The 18,169-nt window shown below is 39.4% G+C and overlaps 1 protein-coding gene across 1 annotated transcript in view; it reads left to right on the forward strand.

Moving 5' to 3' along the window:
• The window catches only part of ARHGAP32 (Rho GTPase activating protein 32), a 325,690-nt gene that overhangs the window by 127,694 nt on the left and 179,827 nt on the right, over positions 1-18,169 (forward strand). The window contains exon 5 of the mRNA XM_006873075.1: positions 3,601-3,687. Coding sequence (XP_006873137.1) covers positions 3,601-3,687 — 87 coding nt within the window. The remainder of the gene's footprint in view (positions 1-3,600; positions 3,688-18,169) is intronic.

An 18,169-nucleotide genomic window follows, 5' to 3' on the forward strand; every position in this document is an offset into this window, starting at 1 on the left:
TTCGTGACCCACAGCGACCCAGTATAGGGTTTTCAAGGGGCAGCTGGTGGGCTCGAACCACAGTCCTTGCAGTTCAAAAGGCTTTGCAGTCAGCCTCAGCAGGACTGCTTTGTTATTGGTGGTAAACAGCTAGTCAAGGGTGTCTCAATTTGCGCTGGCCTGTGCTCTTGAATAAGGCAGGCTCTAATCACACACACAGACAAAAAATAAAAGGGGTGGGGGAAGGGCAGAAGAAAGAGGAAAAAAGCGTGGCTTTTTCAGCCCCTTCTAAGCTCTTTTCCTTGTTGGTAAGCTGTGGAGTTAATCGTGACCCACAGCCACCCTGTATAGGGTTTCCAAGGGGGCAGCTAGTGATCTCTAATCACACTCCTTGCAGTTCGAAAGGCTTTACAGTCTGGCACATTAACCCACAGAATCACAGCACGATTGCTTTGTTATTGGTGTCTCAGCTTGGGCTGGCCTGCACCTTGATGGGCGGGCCTGAGGCTCGGAGGCTGGGCAGAGGGCTGGTCTAGGCCGAAAAAACTGAGGGAGGGGGCAGGCAAATGGTGTGGCCGTGTCTGATGACATCTACAATGTCTCTCTCTGTCTCCTTGTGCCGTGAACACCCCAATTTGCCCTATATCCATGCCGAAAATGCCCAGCGTGGCAATGAGGCCCCCCCCCGGGATGGATCACGCTAGTTTCTGTGGCCTTGCTAGCTCTCTGGGAGGGTCTGCCCTCTGAAAGGCTCCACTCAAGCCCTGAGCTCCACGCTCTGCAATGGGTGGGGTAGTTCCTGAGGTGGGAACTAAGCTTAGGAAGATAGAGACTTAAAATGCTTGTAACTCCTCAGCAGTTTGATTTTTTAAAAAAGCAAGCTCATAATGTTAAGGCCTAATGTTTTATGTTTGCCCCAAGGCTGGCTGTCTACCTGGCTGGGGCCTCTCTGTGCGAAACCATCCCCGTATTCTCCGCACCCTGCGTACCTGTGCTGCCTGGTCAGGAAAGTGCCGGAAGTCATCTTGTGCTTTGATTTTCTACCTTCCGATTAGGAATGGAATTTTGTAGGTGTTTCTTCTCATTTTGAGTTATGCCCCATCAGCAAATGAAGGTCCTGAAAGTATTGCTGCATTCACATCTCTATGGTCAACTCTACTTTGAAAACACAGCTCTTCCCCAATTGTATTTTGAGTACATTTCTATTTAAGGGTCTCATCTTCCGCCATTATATCTGACAATGTTCAGCTGCTATTCATAGTGTCTCCATCCTCTGGTATGTTCTGACAGTGTTCTGCTAATTTGTAAGGTTTTCAGTGGCTAATCATTCAGAAGTAGTCTGCTTTTCCTTTATAGTCTGAAACCTGTCCACAGTTAAGTGACCTTGTTGGTATTTAAAATATCAGTTTCATAGCCTCCAGGATCACGGAAACAAGTAGACCACCACAGTGCAACAAAGCGAGAGATGACTGGTAGTTGGTTTTATATATATACCTTTAATTATGTTGAGAAATTTCCCTTCTGTTCCTATTTTGTTGCATGTTTCTATCAGTGTTGGATTTTGTCAAATAATTTTCCTATATCAGTTGATATTATCATGTAGTTCTTTTCCTTTCTATACTTTATGGAGATGGATTACATTGATAGTTTGTCTAATATTGAAACATCTTTGCATACTTGTTTTGAATCCCACGTGGTCATGATGTATTTTTATATTTATTTATGTTGTTGGATTCTATAGCATAGGATTTTGTTGAGAAATATTGTATCTATGTTCATGATAGATATTGGTGTATACTTTTCTTTTTAAATGATGTCTTTGCCTCATTTTTTGGAATCAAGGTTATGCTTCTTTCATAAAATAAATTTGGGGATTTTCTATCCTTTTCTATATTCTGGAATAGTTTGAGTAGAATTCGTGTTAACTCTTCTCTGAATGCTTGGTAGAATTCACCAGGAAAGCCACCTGGGCCTGGACTTTTGTTGTTATTGTTGTTGGGAGTTTTTAAATTACCTGATCAGTTTCTTCTTTTGTTACAGGTCTATTCTAGTTTTCTACTTAAATCTGTTAGTTTAGTTAGGTTGATGTTTCTAGAAATTGGTCCATTTCTTTTAGATTTTCAAATACGTTGTGTATTTTTTCATAGTAATCTGTTACAAGTCTTTTTATTTCCTCTGGTTCTTTTGTGACATTACCCTTATCGTTTCTTATTTGTGATTTAAACTACTGCCCTGAAATAATCTTTAAAACTTAAATGAAATACCCCTTGAAGTCTTCTTAAAACCAAATAGTAGTTTAGCTTAACTAGTGAAAGAGGTCAGCCTTGAGCATTATGCTATTTTAAAACTTATCAATATGGGATCAGATTGACAACAGCCATGCCAAAGATTAGATTGGAATCCTAGGGAACAGTGAGTTAATGAATGAGGAATACTCAGAAAAGAAGTGGAAGTAGTTGCACAATTAGAATAATGCAATCAATGTCACTAAATAGTACATGTTGAAATTTAATTGGTGTATGTTTTGCTGTATATATTCTCAACAATAACAAAATAAAATTTAAAGAGAAAAACACTGTTACTTTGAAGTTAATTTGATTTATTTGTTTGGCTGGGAATGATTATTATCTCTTGAACTTATTCTACTTATTATCAGAAAGTTTAAAAAGAATACTTCCAGTGATACTACTTTTTATAATTGAGATTGTATCTTCATCAACCAATGTTTCTTATAATATTAGCTGTAATAGTGGTGGTGTTGGTGGTTATGTGCCTTGGCATTGGTTCTGACTCATAGTGACCCCGTACAGGGTTTCCAAGAGGTAAGTCTTTACGGGAGCGGAAAGACTCATCTTTCTCCCATGGAACAGCTGGTAGTTTTGAACTGCTGACTTTGAGTTTAGCAGCCCAATTCGTAACCACTGCACTACCAGAACTCCTAGCTATAGTAGTAGAAAATATTGATTAAGTACTTACTGAGTGCTAGGTATCTTGATGAACACTTTACATACATTGTCTCATTTAATATTCACCAACATGAGGGAAAATGTTTTTATTATGATTCCCGTTTTCTTCATGACAGATTAAGTATGAAGTTTAAGTTGACTGTATCTGGAACATGTTTGTAATATAAATGAGTGAAGGAGAAGTAGAGTATAAGAAAAATAACAAAATAAGCAGCATGGTAAATAATAGTCAACAGTAAGCCTTGATGCTGATGAAATGGCGAAATAAATAAGAGAAATATGGACTGACTGTGAAGAGTGCATGCATGCCTTATTTATCAGGTTCAGTCAGTTGTTGCCCATGTGAGAATTTGGGCCCAATATTCCAGATTTTCCAACTTTTTTCATAGAAGCCAATATATGTAAAGTTGGAGTCCTGGTGTGGCATTGTAGGATGAAGCACTGGATTGCAAGGTTGGTTTGAACCACAAGGTCAGAGGTTCAAACTCACCAGCCGATCCTTAGAAACCCTATGCAGGGTTCTATGAGTTTCAGCAGATTCGACTGCACTTAACAACAACATATATTAAGTTGGTATGGTTTAATGTTTAGTTTATTCTTGCTAATTAACCATGCGCTTGTCTCCCTTCTTTCTCCCCTTTCTTCTGTGATACAGCTGTCACTTTCAGAAGAACAAAGCGAAGTAACAAAAAATGGCTGTGAATCTAAAGAGCTGGTCTACCTCGTACAGATTGCTTGTCAGGTAATTTCCTTCGTTATTGGAATGTATTCTCCATTTCACATAAATTTTATAATGATTTATTTGAATAATTATTAATAATTTCTCTATTGTGTGTTTCTCACATTGGCTAATGGATTATAATTTTTAGAAAGATACTGATATGATATTGAAATGTAATTGGATGCTGAATAACTATTGTAAGAAAATAAATATGAAAAGAGAAATAAGTATGTTTATACAATAATATGTGAAATGCACAGTTTACCATTACAACTTATCTATTTTCTCATTGCATTTCTAGAAAGTTCTTAAGACTTAGGACACTTGTAAATGAATAACAGTGACATCAGTAACAAAACTGTTTCGTTTTGTTCTTTGGCCTAGTCATACTGGCATTTCTTTACGTGCTATTAGCTGACACAATCAATTTTAGTGATTCAGTATGATATATATTTAATTTACAAAATTAAGTGAATATACTAATTATATGAGCAAAGAATAGATACCATTAATCATAAGATTTAATTAGTCATAACATTGTGGAAACGTCTATGCTTCCTAAAGCAATCTATAAATATAATGGAATCCCACTGCAGATTCCAACATCATTCTTTATAGAGATGGAAAAGATGATCACCAACCTTATATGGAAAATAAAGGAATCTCGGATAAGCAAAGCACTGATCTCAAAAGTTGGAGACCTCTTACTCCCTGATCTAAAAAATTACTGCACAGCCACAGTGGCCCAAACAGCCTGGTACCATTCCAACAAGAGATACATCTATCATTGGGACAGAGTTGAGAACCTTGTACAGTCAGATGTTTTGACAAAGGGCTAAATCACATTAAATGGATAATAGATAATCTCTTTAACAAATGGTGCTGGCAAAACTGGAAATTGATTTGCAGAAGAATGAAAAAGGACCCACAGCTTAGACCATTTATATAAAAACAAACTCAACATAGATTAAAGTCCCAAATTTAAAATCTTCAAATCTTCAAAGCAGTTGGTAGTGGTAGCAGGGCACCAACTAGTGCTTCTGTTCTCAGAGTCGTAGATATTGATGTTTACATGTTTCATTAGTGTAATTCACAGTTTAGAGATTAGACACAGGTTAGCTCGAGTGGCGGTGAGGGCAATATACAAGAAGAGGAGGGTGGCAGAAGAATAATGAAGATAGGTGAAGACACAGGGAGGTAAACATGGGCTAAATAGAAATAGTAATATATACACAGCTTTGGAAGAACAGTGTTCTATGTGTAGATACATGGATTGAGACATAGGCTGAATGAGTAAGGGAGAAAGAGGGATATTTATATTTACATATCCTACATATAAATAAGAGTTTGAAAGAGAAGAAAAAAATAAAAGAAAGAAACATTCTTTGATGGGTGCCATGGGTGGCAGGGAAGGGAAAGTAGTTCACTGGCTAGAGGGTAGACACATGTTAACTGGGTGACAGGAAGGGCAATATACAAGAAGAGGGAGGTGAGCAGAAGAATGATGAAGATAGGTGAAGACACCAGGTGGTATATAAGGGCTAAAGGGGATAGAGGTAAGTATATAACCTTGGAACATGGACAGCTACACATGCTGAATGGGTATAGGAGGAAAAATGGAATATATATACACACACACTCACATTGTTGTGGTTAAGTGCCTTCAAGTTGTTTCTGACTCATAGCGACCCTGTATAGAGTTCCCAAGAAACGCCTGGTAAGCTTGAACGGCTGGTCTTGCAGCACATTAATCTACAGCACCACACACATATATGTATATGTATGTATACATGCACACACACATACACATAAGGAGCTCTGGTAGTGTAGTGGTTAGGAGTTCAACTGCTAATCTCTCATGGTCAGCAATTTGAAACTACCAGTAGTTCCACCCAAGAAAATGAGGCTTTCTGCTCCCATAACTATTTACAGCCTCAGAAACCCTATTCAGGATTGCTGTGCCTACTCCACTGTACATAACCACCAACCACCACCACATATACACGTACACACATACATACACACATATATTTTTATAAGACATTGAAAGAGGGTATTGGTACATGAATATTTGTTTCCTGCAAACACAACTATGAATGTGACAACAGCATACACACTAGGCAAAATGATGAAAGCTTCTTAGATATTATCAAACATCTTAAGGTGATGAGTAGCTGAGCCTGGGGGGCTCAGGGCACCATGGTCAGTTGGCACAACATAATCCACAAAGACAGTATTCTACATCCTACTTTGCTGAATATTGTCTGGGATATTAAAAACTCATGAGCGGCTGTCTAAGGTACAGTTATTGGTCTCTCCATTTGTAGAAGAAAGAAGGGTGATGAGAATTGAAGATGCTTGAAATCAGTTAGTCCAGTAGACTCATGGAACATGTGAACATCAGTCTCCATGACTCTGAGACCAGAAGCACTAGATGTTTCCGTGTTACCACTACCAACTGCTTTGAAAGGGATCACATTGGAAGGTCCAGGATAGTGTTATAGAATATGTGGAACAAACCTCAAAATTATTTCTTTTTAAAAAAGTCTTACTGGTCAGAAAGAGACTAGCAACACTTATGCTCACTAGGAATGAGGGAATTTTCAATCATTGAAAATCAAACGGGCAGCATTTACCTAAGGACAAAGGTGAGAAGGGATGGGAAAGTGGGTGGAATGGAAATAGGAGCCACAGGGAGGAAGTGGGATAACTGTTGTTCTGTGAAGGTGATTGCAATCATTGAGATGAATGAAACAAAGTGTATTATTTGTTAAATTTAAAATTTAGGATCTTTTCTATAAACTTTCACCCAATTCACAATTAAAAAAAAAAAAAAAAGACATGAGTCAGCTATTGGTCACATAATATAAAAAAATAGTAGGCTCTTATCTTTGCCTCAAGATGTTCACTTTTTCTAACCAAGATTGTAGCTTCCTATATAATGTAACAAAAGCACATGTATATGTTCTTAAAGCTTAATATTTCTAGCTGAAGTGTTAGAAATTTTTTTAGGGTGATTTTCATTATTTGCCTTTAATAAGACTGAAAATGTTATTGATACTTTTGATTATTGCCTGCATCATGTAAGTAATTCCTGTTGTTGATGTTGTTAAGTGCTGTGAAGTCAGTTTCAACTTATAGCCACCCTATATAGGGTTTCCAAGGAGCTCTGGTAGCGTAGTGGTTACAAATTGGGCTGCGGGCCGCAGTGTCAGCGGTTCAAAACTGCCAGCTGTTCCGCGGGTGAAAGATGAGGCATTCTGCTCCTGTAAAGATTTACAGCTTCGGAAACCCTGTACAGGGTCACTATGAGTTGGAACCAACTCCATGGCACATCACCACCATCACCACCACCACCACCATATAGGTTTTCAAGGAATAGCTGGTAAGTTTGAACCACAGAACTTGTGGTTTAAACTGAACTTGTGATCCAGTGCTTTATCCCAGAGCGCCACACCAGAACTCCAAGTAATTCCTATAGCTCCTTTATTCATTTATTCCACATTAATTGGCCTTCTACCTATCTTAAGGAGCTCTGGTAGTGTAGTGGTTAAGAATCGGGCTGCGAACCTTAAGGTCAGCGGTTCGAAACTACCAGCCGCTCCGCGGGAGAAAGATGAGGCTTTCTACTCCCGTAAGGATTTACACCCTCGGAAACCCTGTACAGGGTCGCTATGGGTCGGAACCGACTTGACGACACTTAACAACAACAACAACCACCTATTACTTACTGAATTTGTCATGAAACAGGGATTTTAGAGGAAAGCTTTCCTTTGTACAAAAGTAAAAGTGGGTTTTTTTGGTTCATGAGGTTAAAAATTAAAAAGGGCATTAATATTTTCTCCCCTCTCAATAGTGGTATTCAGGAACCAGAAATTAAAAACTAAATAATCCGGAAGAATCTAAGATTTATATGAATTGTGCTTAAAGTTTTTAGTTCTTATGACTTTAAGGAAAACCATTTAGTATTAAGTGTTTGAATTTTAGGTGTAAGAATATGGGATTGGAAAATTTTGAGTTTTTAAATAAGATCAATTCCATTCTCTCTTTTTTAAGATCGCCAAAGCCATAAACTTCTTATGTATGTTTTTTGTATATCATCTCAGTTCTTTTCATGAGGTGGCAAAGTCTCAGATCACCAGGTTTCTGGTAATATTTTATAAAATGCTTTTATTTGGTGAGCTAATTTTTAAGCAAAAATGTCAAGTGATTTTATGAACTTATTATGAGTTGTTGTTAAGTTGGTTCCGACTCCTAGCAACCTTATATCGAATTTCCAAGGAACTGCTTTTGGGTTTCAGCCTTTTGGTAAACAGTCCAGTGCTTATCCTACAGTGTTACACCAGGACTCCAATCATATATCTAGAGAACTTGGTTGGTGTTTAAGGAATTAATTACAATGAATTCCTCTACATTCTACTACATTTTAGCATTTCTTCTCATCATTAATTTCCATATTCTCTGTGAATGCAAATACTTTTGTTCTCATAAGCAAAACATAATGTCGAAGATATCTGTTGTTTTTTAAAAATGACCTTCAAGGCAAGCCTGAGTGATATAATATTTTGGATAGTATGCATTAGAATATATAATTGTAGTTCCATGTATTTGTTGTTGTTGTTGCCAGGTGTCATCAAGTTGGTACCGACTCATAGCGACCTTATGCACAGTAGAACGAAACACTCCCCAATCCTGGGCCAACCTCACTACAGATCCATGTATTAGTGGCCTAGATAGTAAGGCTATTTTGAGGTTGCAAACGATTTGTCAAGCTGCTTAAAAAAATTCAGACTATTGGGTGTACTATTTATTACATCAGAGTAGTAATTTACTATATATTTAATAGGCACCTCTTCTCTGCTTCACTCTAAGTAATAATTGTAATCATTGCTATATTCCCATGGGCTTCTTCTGTATTCTTGCCACATATGTCAGCCACAAACCATATTAAACTTAGAATCATTATTTTTTATAACTCAGGGAGACTCGCAATCAGATTTCTAATTTTGCAAATGGGGAAACTGAAGCTCAAATTTCTGAAGTGACTTTCATAATCTGTGTGGAATCTTAGTTGTTGTTGTTATTGTCGTCTTTAAGTGCTTTGGAGTTGGTGCTAACTATAGTTACCCTGTATAGGGTTTCTGAGGAGCAGCTGGTGAGTTTGAACTGCTGACCTTATAGTTCAAACAGACCTTGCAGTCCAGTGCATTATCCCACAGAGCCACACCAGTTGTTGTTGTTGTTGTTAAGTGCCATCAAGTTGGTTCTGACCCATAACAACCCTGTGTAGGGTGTCTGAGGAGCAGCTGGTAAGCTTGGTTCAAACTGACTTTGCAGTCCAGGGCATTAACCTACAGTGCCACACCATGACTATTGTTGCTGTTAGGTGTCTTCAAATTGATTTCAATTCATAGTGATTCCACATGACAGAGTAGAATTGTCCCAGAAGGTTTTCTAGGCTATAATCTTTGAAGGAACAGATTGAAAGGTCTTTGTTTTGTGAAGCCTCTGGATGGGTTCAGCACCCAACCTTTCTGTTAGCAGCTGAGTGCTAAAACATTGTACTTCCAGGGCTCCTGTGGAATTTTAGGAGCATGAGCTATAGCAGGACAGCAGTCTCTTTTCTGTACATCTCTTGAAATTTTCAATCAAGAGTAGAATTGAGAGATTACTTTGTCTTTAGATAAGATTATCATTTCATACTGATATAATCTACTTGTTGTAGAAACTGTTTATTCATATATAATATCTCTGCTGATTATTAATTTTGAATATTATACATTTGATAGTCTTAATTTCACCACCAATTTGGTCCTTTGCTTAATTTTACCATACACAAGTTATCTTCTTGTTAGTTCTGACTCATAGTGATCCTGTGTAGGGTTTCTGAGGAGGGGCTGGTGGTTTTGAACCACTGCTCTTAACAGTTAGCAATCCAGTGCATATCCTACAGTGCTACTCCGGGACTCCTTGTTGTTGTTAGGTGTAGTTGAGTTGGTTCAGACTCATAGGGATATAGCCTGTATAGGGTTTCTAAGGAGCAGCTGGTGGCTTGAAAGTCCAACCTTGTAATTAGCAGTTCAGTGCTGCAGGCAGCACCACATCAGGACTTCCAGGACTCCTTATTGTTGTATGCTGATGAGTCGATTCCGACTCATAGTGACCTCATATAAGATTTCTGAGGAGCAGCTGGTGAGCTTGAACCGCCGATGTTGTGGTTCAGACCAAGCTTGCAGTCCAGCACAATACCCACGGCAGAGGGAGTATCTGCTTGGTCAGTTCAATTCAATTCAGAGAGTTCAGCTTAGAGGGTTATGACAACTATTTTTTGGGATTTCAAAAGGATGATCTTAAAGATTTTCTTGAAAGACACAGGACAGTCATGGGGGCTTATTAAGATGTTTTAAGAAAATGGAAAACTGCCTTGTTGTTTTGTTTAATTGCTGTGGAGTCGGTTCCGACTCATAGCGATCCTGCACAGGGTTTCTGAGGCTTTAAATCTTTACGGGAGCAGAAAGCTTCATCTTTCTCCTGTGGAACAGCTGGTTGTTTCGAACTGCTGACCTTGCAGCTCGCAGCCCGATTCGTAACCACTATGCTACCAGAGCTCCTTGTGAGGATTTTTTTCTTCTTCTATCACCATGCACCTGCCTATTCTAGAGTAGCAAGTGCTGTCCTAAAAGAATTTCCTTGGGAAACCTTACTCTATCCAACCTACAGCTCTGATCTTGCCTCTTCAGACTTCTTTTTGTTCCCCCAATTCAAGGAACATTTAAAAGGAACGCTATTTGAACCCTTTAAGGATACCAAAACTACCATTTTGTCGTATAAATCGAGGATTTCTGAGTTCCTCAGGAAGGGTTATTGTTGTTAAGTGCTGCTGAGTGGGTTCCAACACATAGCAACACTGTGTAGGTTTCTAAGGAGTGGCTGATGATTTGAACCACTGATCTTGAAACTCAAAATGACATTGCTACCCAGTGTTTACCCTATATTGCAAATGGTTAGAGAGATGGAAACACCACCTTCAGAAGTGTAGCTATGTTGAGACACAACAGGTTCATATTTTGAGGGTTCCCCCCACCCCATAAATGTGGCTATGATTTTGTAGCAGTACTTTTTGACTTCTGACTTCCCTTCATATATACATTGTTGTTTTACTGTTGTTAAGTGCCATTGAGTCAGTTCCAACGCATAGTGACCCTGTTTAGGATTTCCATGGACGGCTGGTGGTTTTGAACTGCTTACCTTACAGTTCACACTCCAGAGCTGATCCTATATCACCATATCAGTAGTCCTCAAAGGAGCTCTGGTAGTGTAGTGGTTATGATTTGGGCTGCGAACTGCAAGGTCAGCAATTCAAAACTACCAGCTGTTCTGCAGGAGAAAGAGGAGGCGGCCTCGTTCTGCTCCCGTAAAGATTTATAGCCTCAGAAAGGCACACCACCACACACCATCATATATATATTTGTTATTGTTGTTGTTCCATGAATGTTGAGTCGGTTCCGACTGATAATAACCCTTATAGGGTTTCTGAGGAGCAGCTGGTGAGCTTGAACAACTGATCTAGTGATTCAAACCAACTCTGCAGTCCAGCTCATTAACCCTCTGTGCCACACCAATACATATATACATATGTATGTGTATACTGAGCCCTGGTATGGCGCTGTAAGATGAGGTTTAGTCTGGTAACCACAAGGCCAGCACTCATTCTTGGAAACCCTACTGAGGTTCATAACTTGATGGCACATAAGAATAAGGTATATGTATATATAAGGAGCTTTGGTAGCATAGTGGTTATGAATCAGGCTGTAAACCGCAAAGTCAGCAGTTTGAAACTACCAGTTGTTCCGTGGGAGAAAGATGAGGCTTTCTACTCCTGTAAAGATTTACAGCCTCGGAAACCTTGTACAGGGTCGCTATGAGTCGGAACCAACTCCACATATTTATGTGTGTGTATATATGTGTGTGTGTGTATGTATGTATCTATGATGTGTGTGTGTGTATATATATATATATGTGTGTGTGTGTGTGTGTGTGTGTGTGTAGGTATGGATGTATTTAGCATAAATGCATAGACATTATGTTGTTAGGTGCCATTGAGTCAGTTCTGACTCACAACGATCCTGTGCTCAATGAAACGAAATACTTCCCAGTCCTGTGCCATCTTCACAGTTGTTACCTGTGATCCTTTTGTTGCTGTCATAGTGTCAGTTCATCTCCTTGAGGTCTTCCCCTTTTTTGCTGACCCTTCATTACCCCAGGTATGATGTCCTTCTCCAAGGATTTTTCCCTACTGATAGCATGTCCAAAGTATGAGAGATGAAGTCTTGTCATCCTGACTTCTAAGAAATATTCTGCTTGGACTACTTCCAACACAGATTTGTTTGTTCTTGTAGTCCTCATTACTTTTCATATTTTCCAACACCGTAATTCAAATGCATTGATTTTTTTAATAGTCATTCTTATTGATTCACCTTTCACATCCTTATGAGATGATTGATAATACCATGACTTGGATTAGATTATCAAACTGTTATGTTTGTGCTTGAACATTTTAAACAGGTCTTATGCAGCAGATTTGCCTAATACATTACATTGTTTGATTTCTTGACTGCTTCTTCCATGAATGTTGATTGTGAATTCAAGCAAAATGAAGTTTTTGAACACTCCAATCTTTTCTGACAATCCATTTTGGCGTTTTCTTTCTTTCCAGTCTTTTTAATGCCTTTTGCTTTGTTCCTGTATGATGTACTTGATGCTACCCCACAACTCTTCTGGTCTTTGCGCATTAGTGTGTGATGCATCAAATCTGTTATTGAGATGGTCTCTAAATTCAGGTGGCATATGAGCAAATTGATGGTTTGTTCTACAGTCTGCCTGTGACTTTTGTCTGATGATATTGAGCTTTTCTATCATCTCTTCCCATTGTTGTTGTTGTTCTTGTTAAGTGCCGTGGAGTCGGTTCTGACTCATATTGACCCTATATAGGGTTTCCTAGGAGTGGCTGGTGGGTTTGAACCACCGGCCTAGTAGCTAGCAGTCCAGTGCTCATCCTGCAGTGCCACACCAAGACTTTGTCTCTTTCCATAGTCTGATTCCTATGTGTACCATCTGGTGAGGTCCATGTGTATAGTCAGCTATTATGTTGTTTAGAGAAATGTTATTTGTAAAGAATAAATCATTGGTCTTGCAAAATTCTGTCATGTTATCTCCAGCATAATTTCTATCACTAAAGCTAAATTTTTCAGCTACAGGTTCTTCCTCTTTGTTTCCAACCTTCACATTCCAATAACCAGTAATTATGTATGCGTCTTGATTGCACATTTGAATCATTTCAGACTGAAGAAGTTCTTCTTCAGTTTCATCATCACTGGCTTTAGTGGTTGGTACATAAATATAAATAATCATGGTATTAACTGGTCCTTCTTGTAGGACTTATGGATATTTTCCTATCATAGACAGTATTGTACCTCAGGATAGAACTTGAAATGTTCTCTTTGATGATTAATCCATTGCCATTCCTCTTAAATTTGTTGTTGCCTGCATAGTATATCATACCATTATTGGATTCTAAATGGCTAATACCAGTCCATTTCAGCTCAAGAATGCCAAGGATATTGATCTTCATGCATTGATTTTCATTTTTGACAACTTGCTATTTTCCTAGATCCATACTTCATACTTTCCATGTTCTAATCATTCATAGATTTCTGTAGCTGTTTCTACATACTGAGTTTTATCCCAACAGCAAATGAAGTTCCCAAAAGTTTTGCTCCGTTCAAGCTATTATGATCCATTCACATTTGTAGAGGCAGTTCTTCCTCAGTTGTATTTTGACTCTTAACTTGAGTGACTCATCTACTGGCACTCTGACAATTTTCTGTTGCTGTTCATAACATTTTAATCTTTTAACACTATATCTAACAGTGTTCTTCTGCTATTCATAAGGTTTTCAGTTGCTAACCATTCAGAAAAAGTCTTGCTCTCCTTTTTCCTTTTCTTAGTCTGGAAGCTCTGCTAAAACCTGTTCACCATGTGTGATCCTGTTGGTATTTAAAATACCAGTGGTACAACAATGCATAAACTACCATCATGCGACAGACAAGTGATGGATGTATACATACAAACGTATATATTATATATACATACACACACACACACATACATATGCGATGTATTGCATCAGGCAAATCTGCTGCACAAGACCTTTTTAAAGTGTTGAAAAGCAAAGATGTCAGTTTGAGGACTAAGGTATACCTGACCCAAGCCATGGTATTTTCAGTAACCTCATATGCATGCGAAAGCTGTACAGTTAATAAGGAAGAACGTAGAAGAATTGATGCTTTTGAGTTATGGTGTTGGAGAATATTGAAAGTGCCATGAGCTGCCAAAAAAAACCCAATAGATCCATTTTAGAAGAAATGCAGCCAGAATGCTCCTTGGAGGTCAAGATGGCCAAACTTCGTCTCTCATACTTCAGACATATTTTCAAGAGGGACCAGTCACTGTATGAAAGGATATCATGTTTGATAAGGTGGAGGGTCAGAGAAAAAGAGGAAGACCCCCAAAAAAATGGATTGGCAAAGTGTCAGCATCAGTTGGCTCAAGCGTGGCAGCAATAGTGAGGTTGACCCATGATAAGGTCGCTATAAGTCAGTACAGACTCGATGGCACCTAACAACAACATTACATATATATGAAATCCTGGTGTGATTCCAAAAGGTTGCTGATTCAAACCTATCAGCTGCTTTTCAGAATCCCTATAAAAGGTCATTGTGTGTTGGTTCCCACTTATAGCGACCCTATATAGGGTTTCTGAGTCTTAAAAAAAATCTTTGCAGTAGTAGAAGTTATCCCATGAAGAAGCTTGGGCTTGAACTGCCAACCTTTTGGTTTGCAGTCCAGGGCTTATCTTATGGAACCTAGGCTTTAAAAGGAATTTTATGATTTAGAGCCTCTGAGGGAGATAATCCAGGCCTGTTGGCTATATTCTAGTCCCATAACAATAGTTTGAGTGATAGTAAAAAAAAAAAAGTTTGAATCTGGGTCCAAAGCAATTAAAACAGATATCTGGCATACAAGTCTCATTTAGTCATAGGTATTGGTTTGTCTCAGCTTAATAGTCCTTGGCAAAACAACTCTCCTGGGTGTCTTTAATGTCATGCTGAGCCCTCATCTCCTTCCCTCTCATCCTAATCATTACTTTGGAAAGGTTTTCTTAACCCATATTGTCCCTCCCATGTCTGTTGATTTGTTTGTTTATCCCCAATAAACATATGAACAAAGTATCTGTATGGAGAACAAACAGGCTAGAGTGGATGAAGAAAACACTCTTTATATGTGCCATGATGTTGTTTGGTCTGAGTGAAAATATTTTTTGCTACTTCTTTTTTCTGTTCTGAAAATGATCCTATTCCTGCATTTACATATATATCCCTCCTTAGGAAACTTGTTTGGTTTGAAATTAATGAAAATGAATAAAAATGCTGTAAAATTCATAATGTTAATGGTAGATATAAGAAGAAAACCTTACTGTCCCAATTGTTTAATAATTTTTAAAACATCTATATTAGATCAATCCTGACACTAATTACGTTTAGTTAGGTGTCAAGGACCGGCCTCGACAGGGGAGTTCGGTTCACAAAGTAGGGAGATCTGGCGGCGACAGAGACAGAAAAAGAGTACACACAAAGATGCAACGAGAGAGACAAAGAGACACCCCGAAACTAGAGTGGATGCAAAACTGGCGGGCACACCCTGGACTACAGGCATCGTGGCCCCTACAGGCAGTAAAGCACCACCTTGCAAACTGTAATGCATGCGGGCTTCAGTCTGTACCCTCTTTTTATTTCAGGGAGGGGCTTTACAGAAAGGCAGAAGGGGATTATTAAGACAGGGTACAGAAATGAAATGTGATTAATTGTTCAAAAGAGGACATCATGATTTACAGGAACAAATTCTAAAATATAACATCACAAATTGTCTTGATAATCTAACATCCTTAATTTTCTAGAAATTCAAGCAAATTGTTGTAAATTACTTTTTAGGTTAGAATCCCAAGGCAGCAGCTCAAGGTTTCTCCAGGCTAATTAACATACTTATAGCTCTTAATCTCGAATGGGTGAAGGTGAAAAGGATTCAAAAGGTCTGAAAGGAGTCCAGCTGTTTCAGCTGCCTGGCCTAGGCTTGCAGGAGGAAGGAGGACGCCTATGTTAATGGTTTGCACCTGGGGACGATTTGCGAAGGCTGTCACTATTGTTCCTTGAACAATACCCCGGAATTCGCCAATCTTCTTTGAGTGAATTCCTTGGGCAGACTGTCTCCAGAGTCTCCCAGCAAACTTGCCTTTGGAACTTTTTACAGCCTCGGCTTTAGGGAGGGGCTTTTGTTTTAATATTTGTCCATGGGTATCAAGGGCTCATTTATTAAGTTAATATCAAACATAACTGAATAACTTGATAAAGAACAGTTTTGCCATGCTTGCCAGGTGGCCAGAGTTTGTTCCTCAGGGAGATTTTGTTCCCAGAACCTTAAGCACTGCCAACACAGTGGAGACATTAAGAGAGGCACATAAGAAACCATTTTCTCAGAAGCTACAATTACTGCAGTTTGAAGCATAGAATGAATAATAGGACCAAAGAAAATTATACAGAGCTAGCCCAACAGTGAGTTTGTAAAAGCCAATGAACCCGGGACATCTGGAGGTTACTTCCTTGGGTCCTCAGGGTCCCTGGCTAGCCATCCTGAGTGGGACCATTGTGTAGGATTTTCGTCCATGACACAGGGCCTCAACATCTCAGTGCTTAGAGGTCTCCAACAGTTAGGAGCTCTGGTAGCGTAGTAGTTACGAATTGGGCTGAGAACCGCAAGGTCATCAGGTTCGAAACTACCAGCTGTTCTGCGGGAGAAAGATGAGGCCTTCTGCTCCCGTAAAGATTTATAGCCTCGAAAACTGTTCAGGGTCGCTGTGGGTCAGAACTGACTCCATGGCACATAACAACAACAACACTATCTAGAATAAAACATTTATATGTGTAAAATCATTGAATTTTGTCTTCTAATGTGTTATTCTTTTACAAATAAACAAGCGTCAGTTTTTTTTTTTTACATTTTTATTGTGAATTGAGTGATAGTTTAAATGTGTCTAGAATCCTCAGTTGCTCTGTCTATTCATGTCATCATCTCTGCCTCTATCTCTGGCATCACCACTTCTCTGGGAAGGCTTCCACTGTCTGTTCCCACTTTTCTCCCTTGATGATTCCAGGGTCCTCTGCTCCGGGACTGTAAGATCCACCACTCACCCCTTTTTGACTTCTGTCTTTACAGTTGTGCCAATAGCAATTAGTTATAATTACAGCTACTCACTATTGAATCATGTGTCCCCATCTCCTTGCACCAGACCTGTCTAGACAGGATGAAAACCACTCAGTGGGGAATTCTACCTTCTCAAGCACACTCTGACTCAAAACTTCCTCTTGAAAATTTATAAGCCGGTCACTTCCTGCCTTTAGAGCCCCCACCCATTTTAGGTAGCTAGGGAGAAAGATGAGGCTTTCTGCTCCCGTAAAGATGTACAGCCTCGGAAACCCTGTACAGGGTCGCTATGAGTCGGAACTGACGCCACGTCACATAACAACAACAACAACAAGTGTCTAAGTCGCCCCTCCTTATCAACCCTGTGTGCAGAGAGGATGGGAATGATCCTTGCTGTAAAGATTCTTTCCCTCTTGGCTGGTATTTTAAGCTACTACATCCATAAGTGTAGGTCAGTTTCATCAGATTATAGCGATTTACACTTTTTCCCCCTCCTCTTTTCTTTCCTCTAGTCGGGTTCTAAACATCCATCCATTGAAGTTAGGTCCAATGGACACTATCTGCAAGTTCGGGCACCCTTGTGCATAGCCCCTCACTTCCTATCAACTGGACGCTTCACAGTTCTAGCCCTCCATGGTCATGTCCTTGTCCATGGGCTTAGGAGTCCCCAGGTGTCACCGCACTTTAGACCAACCAGCTCTCACCGTACTCCAGGTTGATGGGGATCTATGTAACTTGGTTGGACTCAGTCCACTTCGTTGCTGCTTTACTCCACTTCTTCTCACCAGTAGACCAACATGGTCGCCAACAGGCTTACATGCCTGTTCATGTGTTCCCTTTGAGTTTCAGTCTTGGGAAGGGAGTTTATCTTTAAGGGACTTGATTGCTTGCCTTAATGGCTCCCCAGCAAACAACTTGCTTGTTCTTGTAGTAGCCAGTCAGACTGCCGTTTTTGTTTTTGTATTTCCCTGCTGGTCTTTCAAGAAGTATCTTCTGTTCCTCCAGCTGCTCCAGGATGGTCTGCTTGTCTTTTCAAGTGGGAATTTCTCATCTCATATGGTTCAGGATTCCACCTAAGGCCTTAAATCCCTGAAAAGATTGTGCAAGAAGCCTCTTTTACTGGGCAAGTTCTAGCATCCCTTTTAGGTATTCCAATCAGTTATAGGCTTACACGTTTTCTGTAATC

The sequence above is a fragment of the Chrysochloris asiatica genome, unplaced genomic scaffold, assembly GCF_000296735.1.
Source record: "Chrysochloris asiatica unplaced genomic scaffold, ChrAsi1.0 scaffold00222, whole genome shotgun sequence".
Classification (NCBI taxonomy): Eukaryota; Metazoa; Chordata; class Mammalia; order Afrosoricida; family Chrysochloridae; genus Chrysochloris; species Chrysochloris asiatica.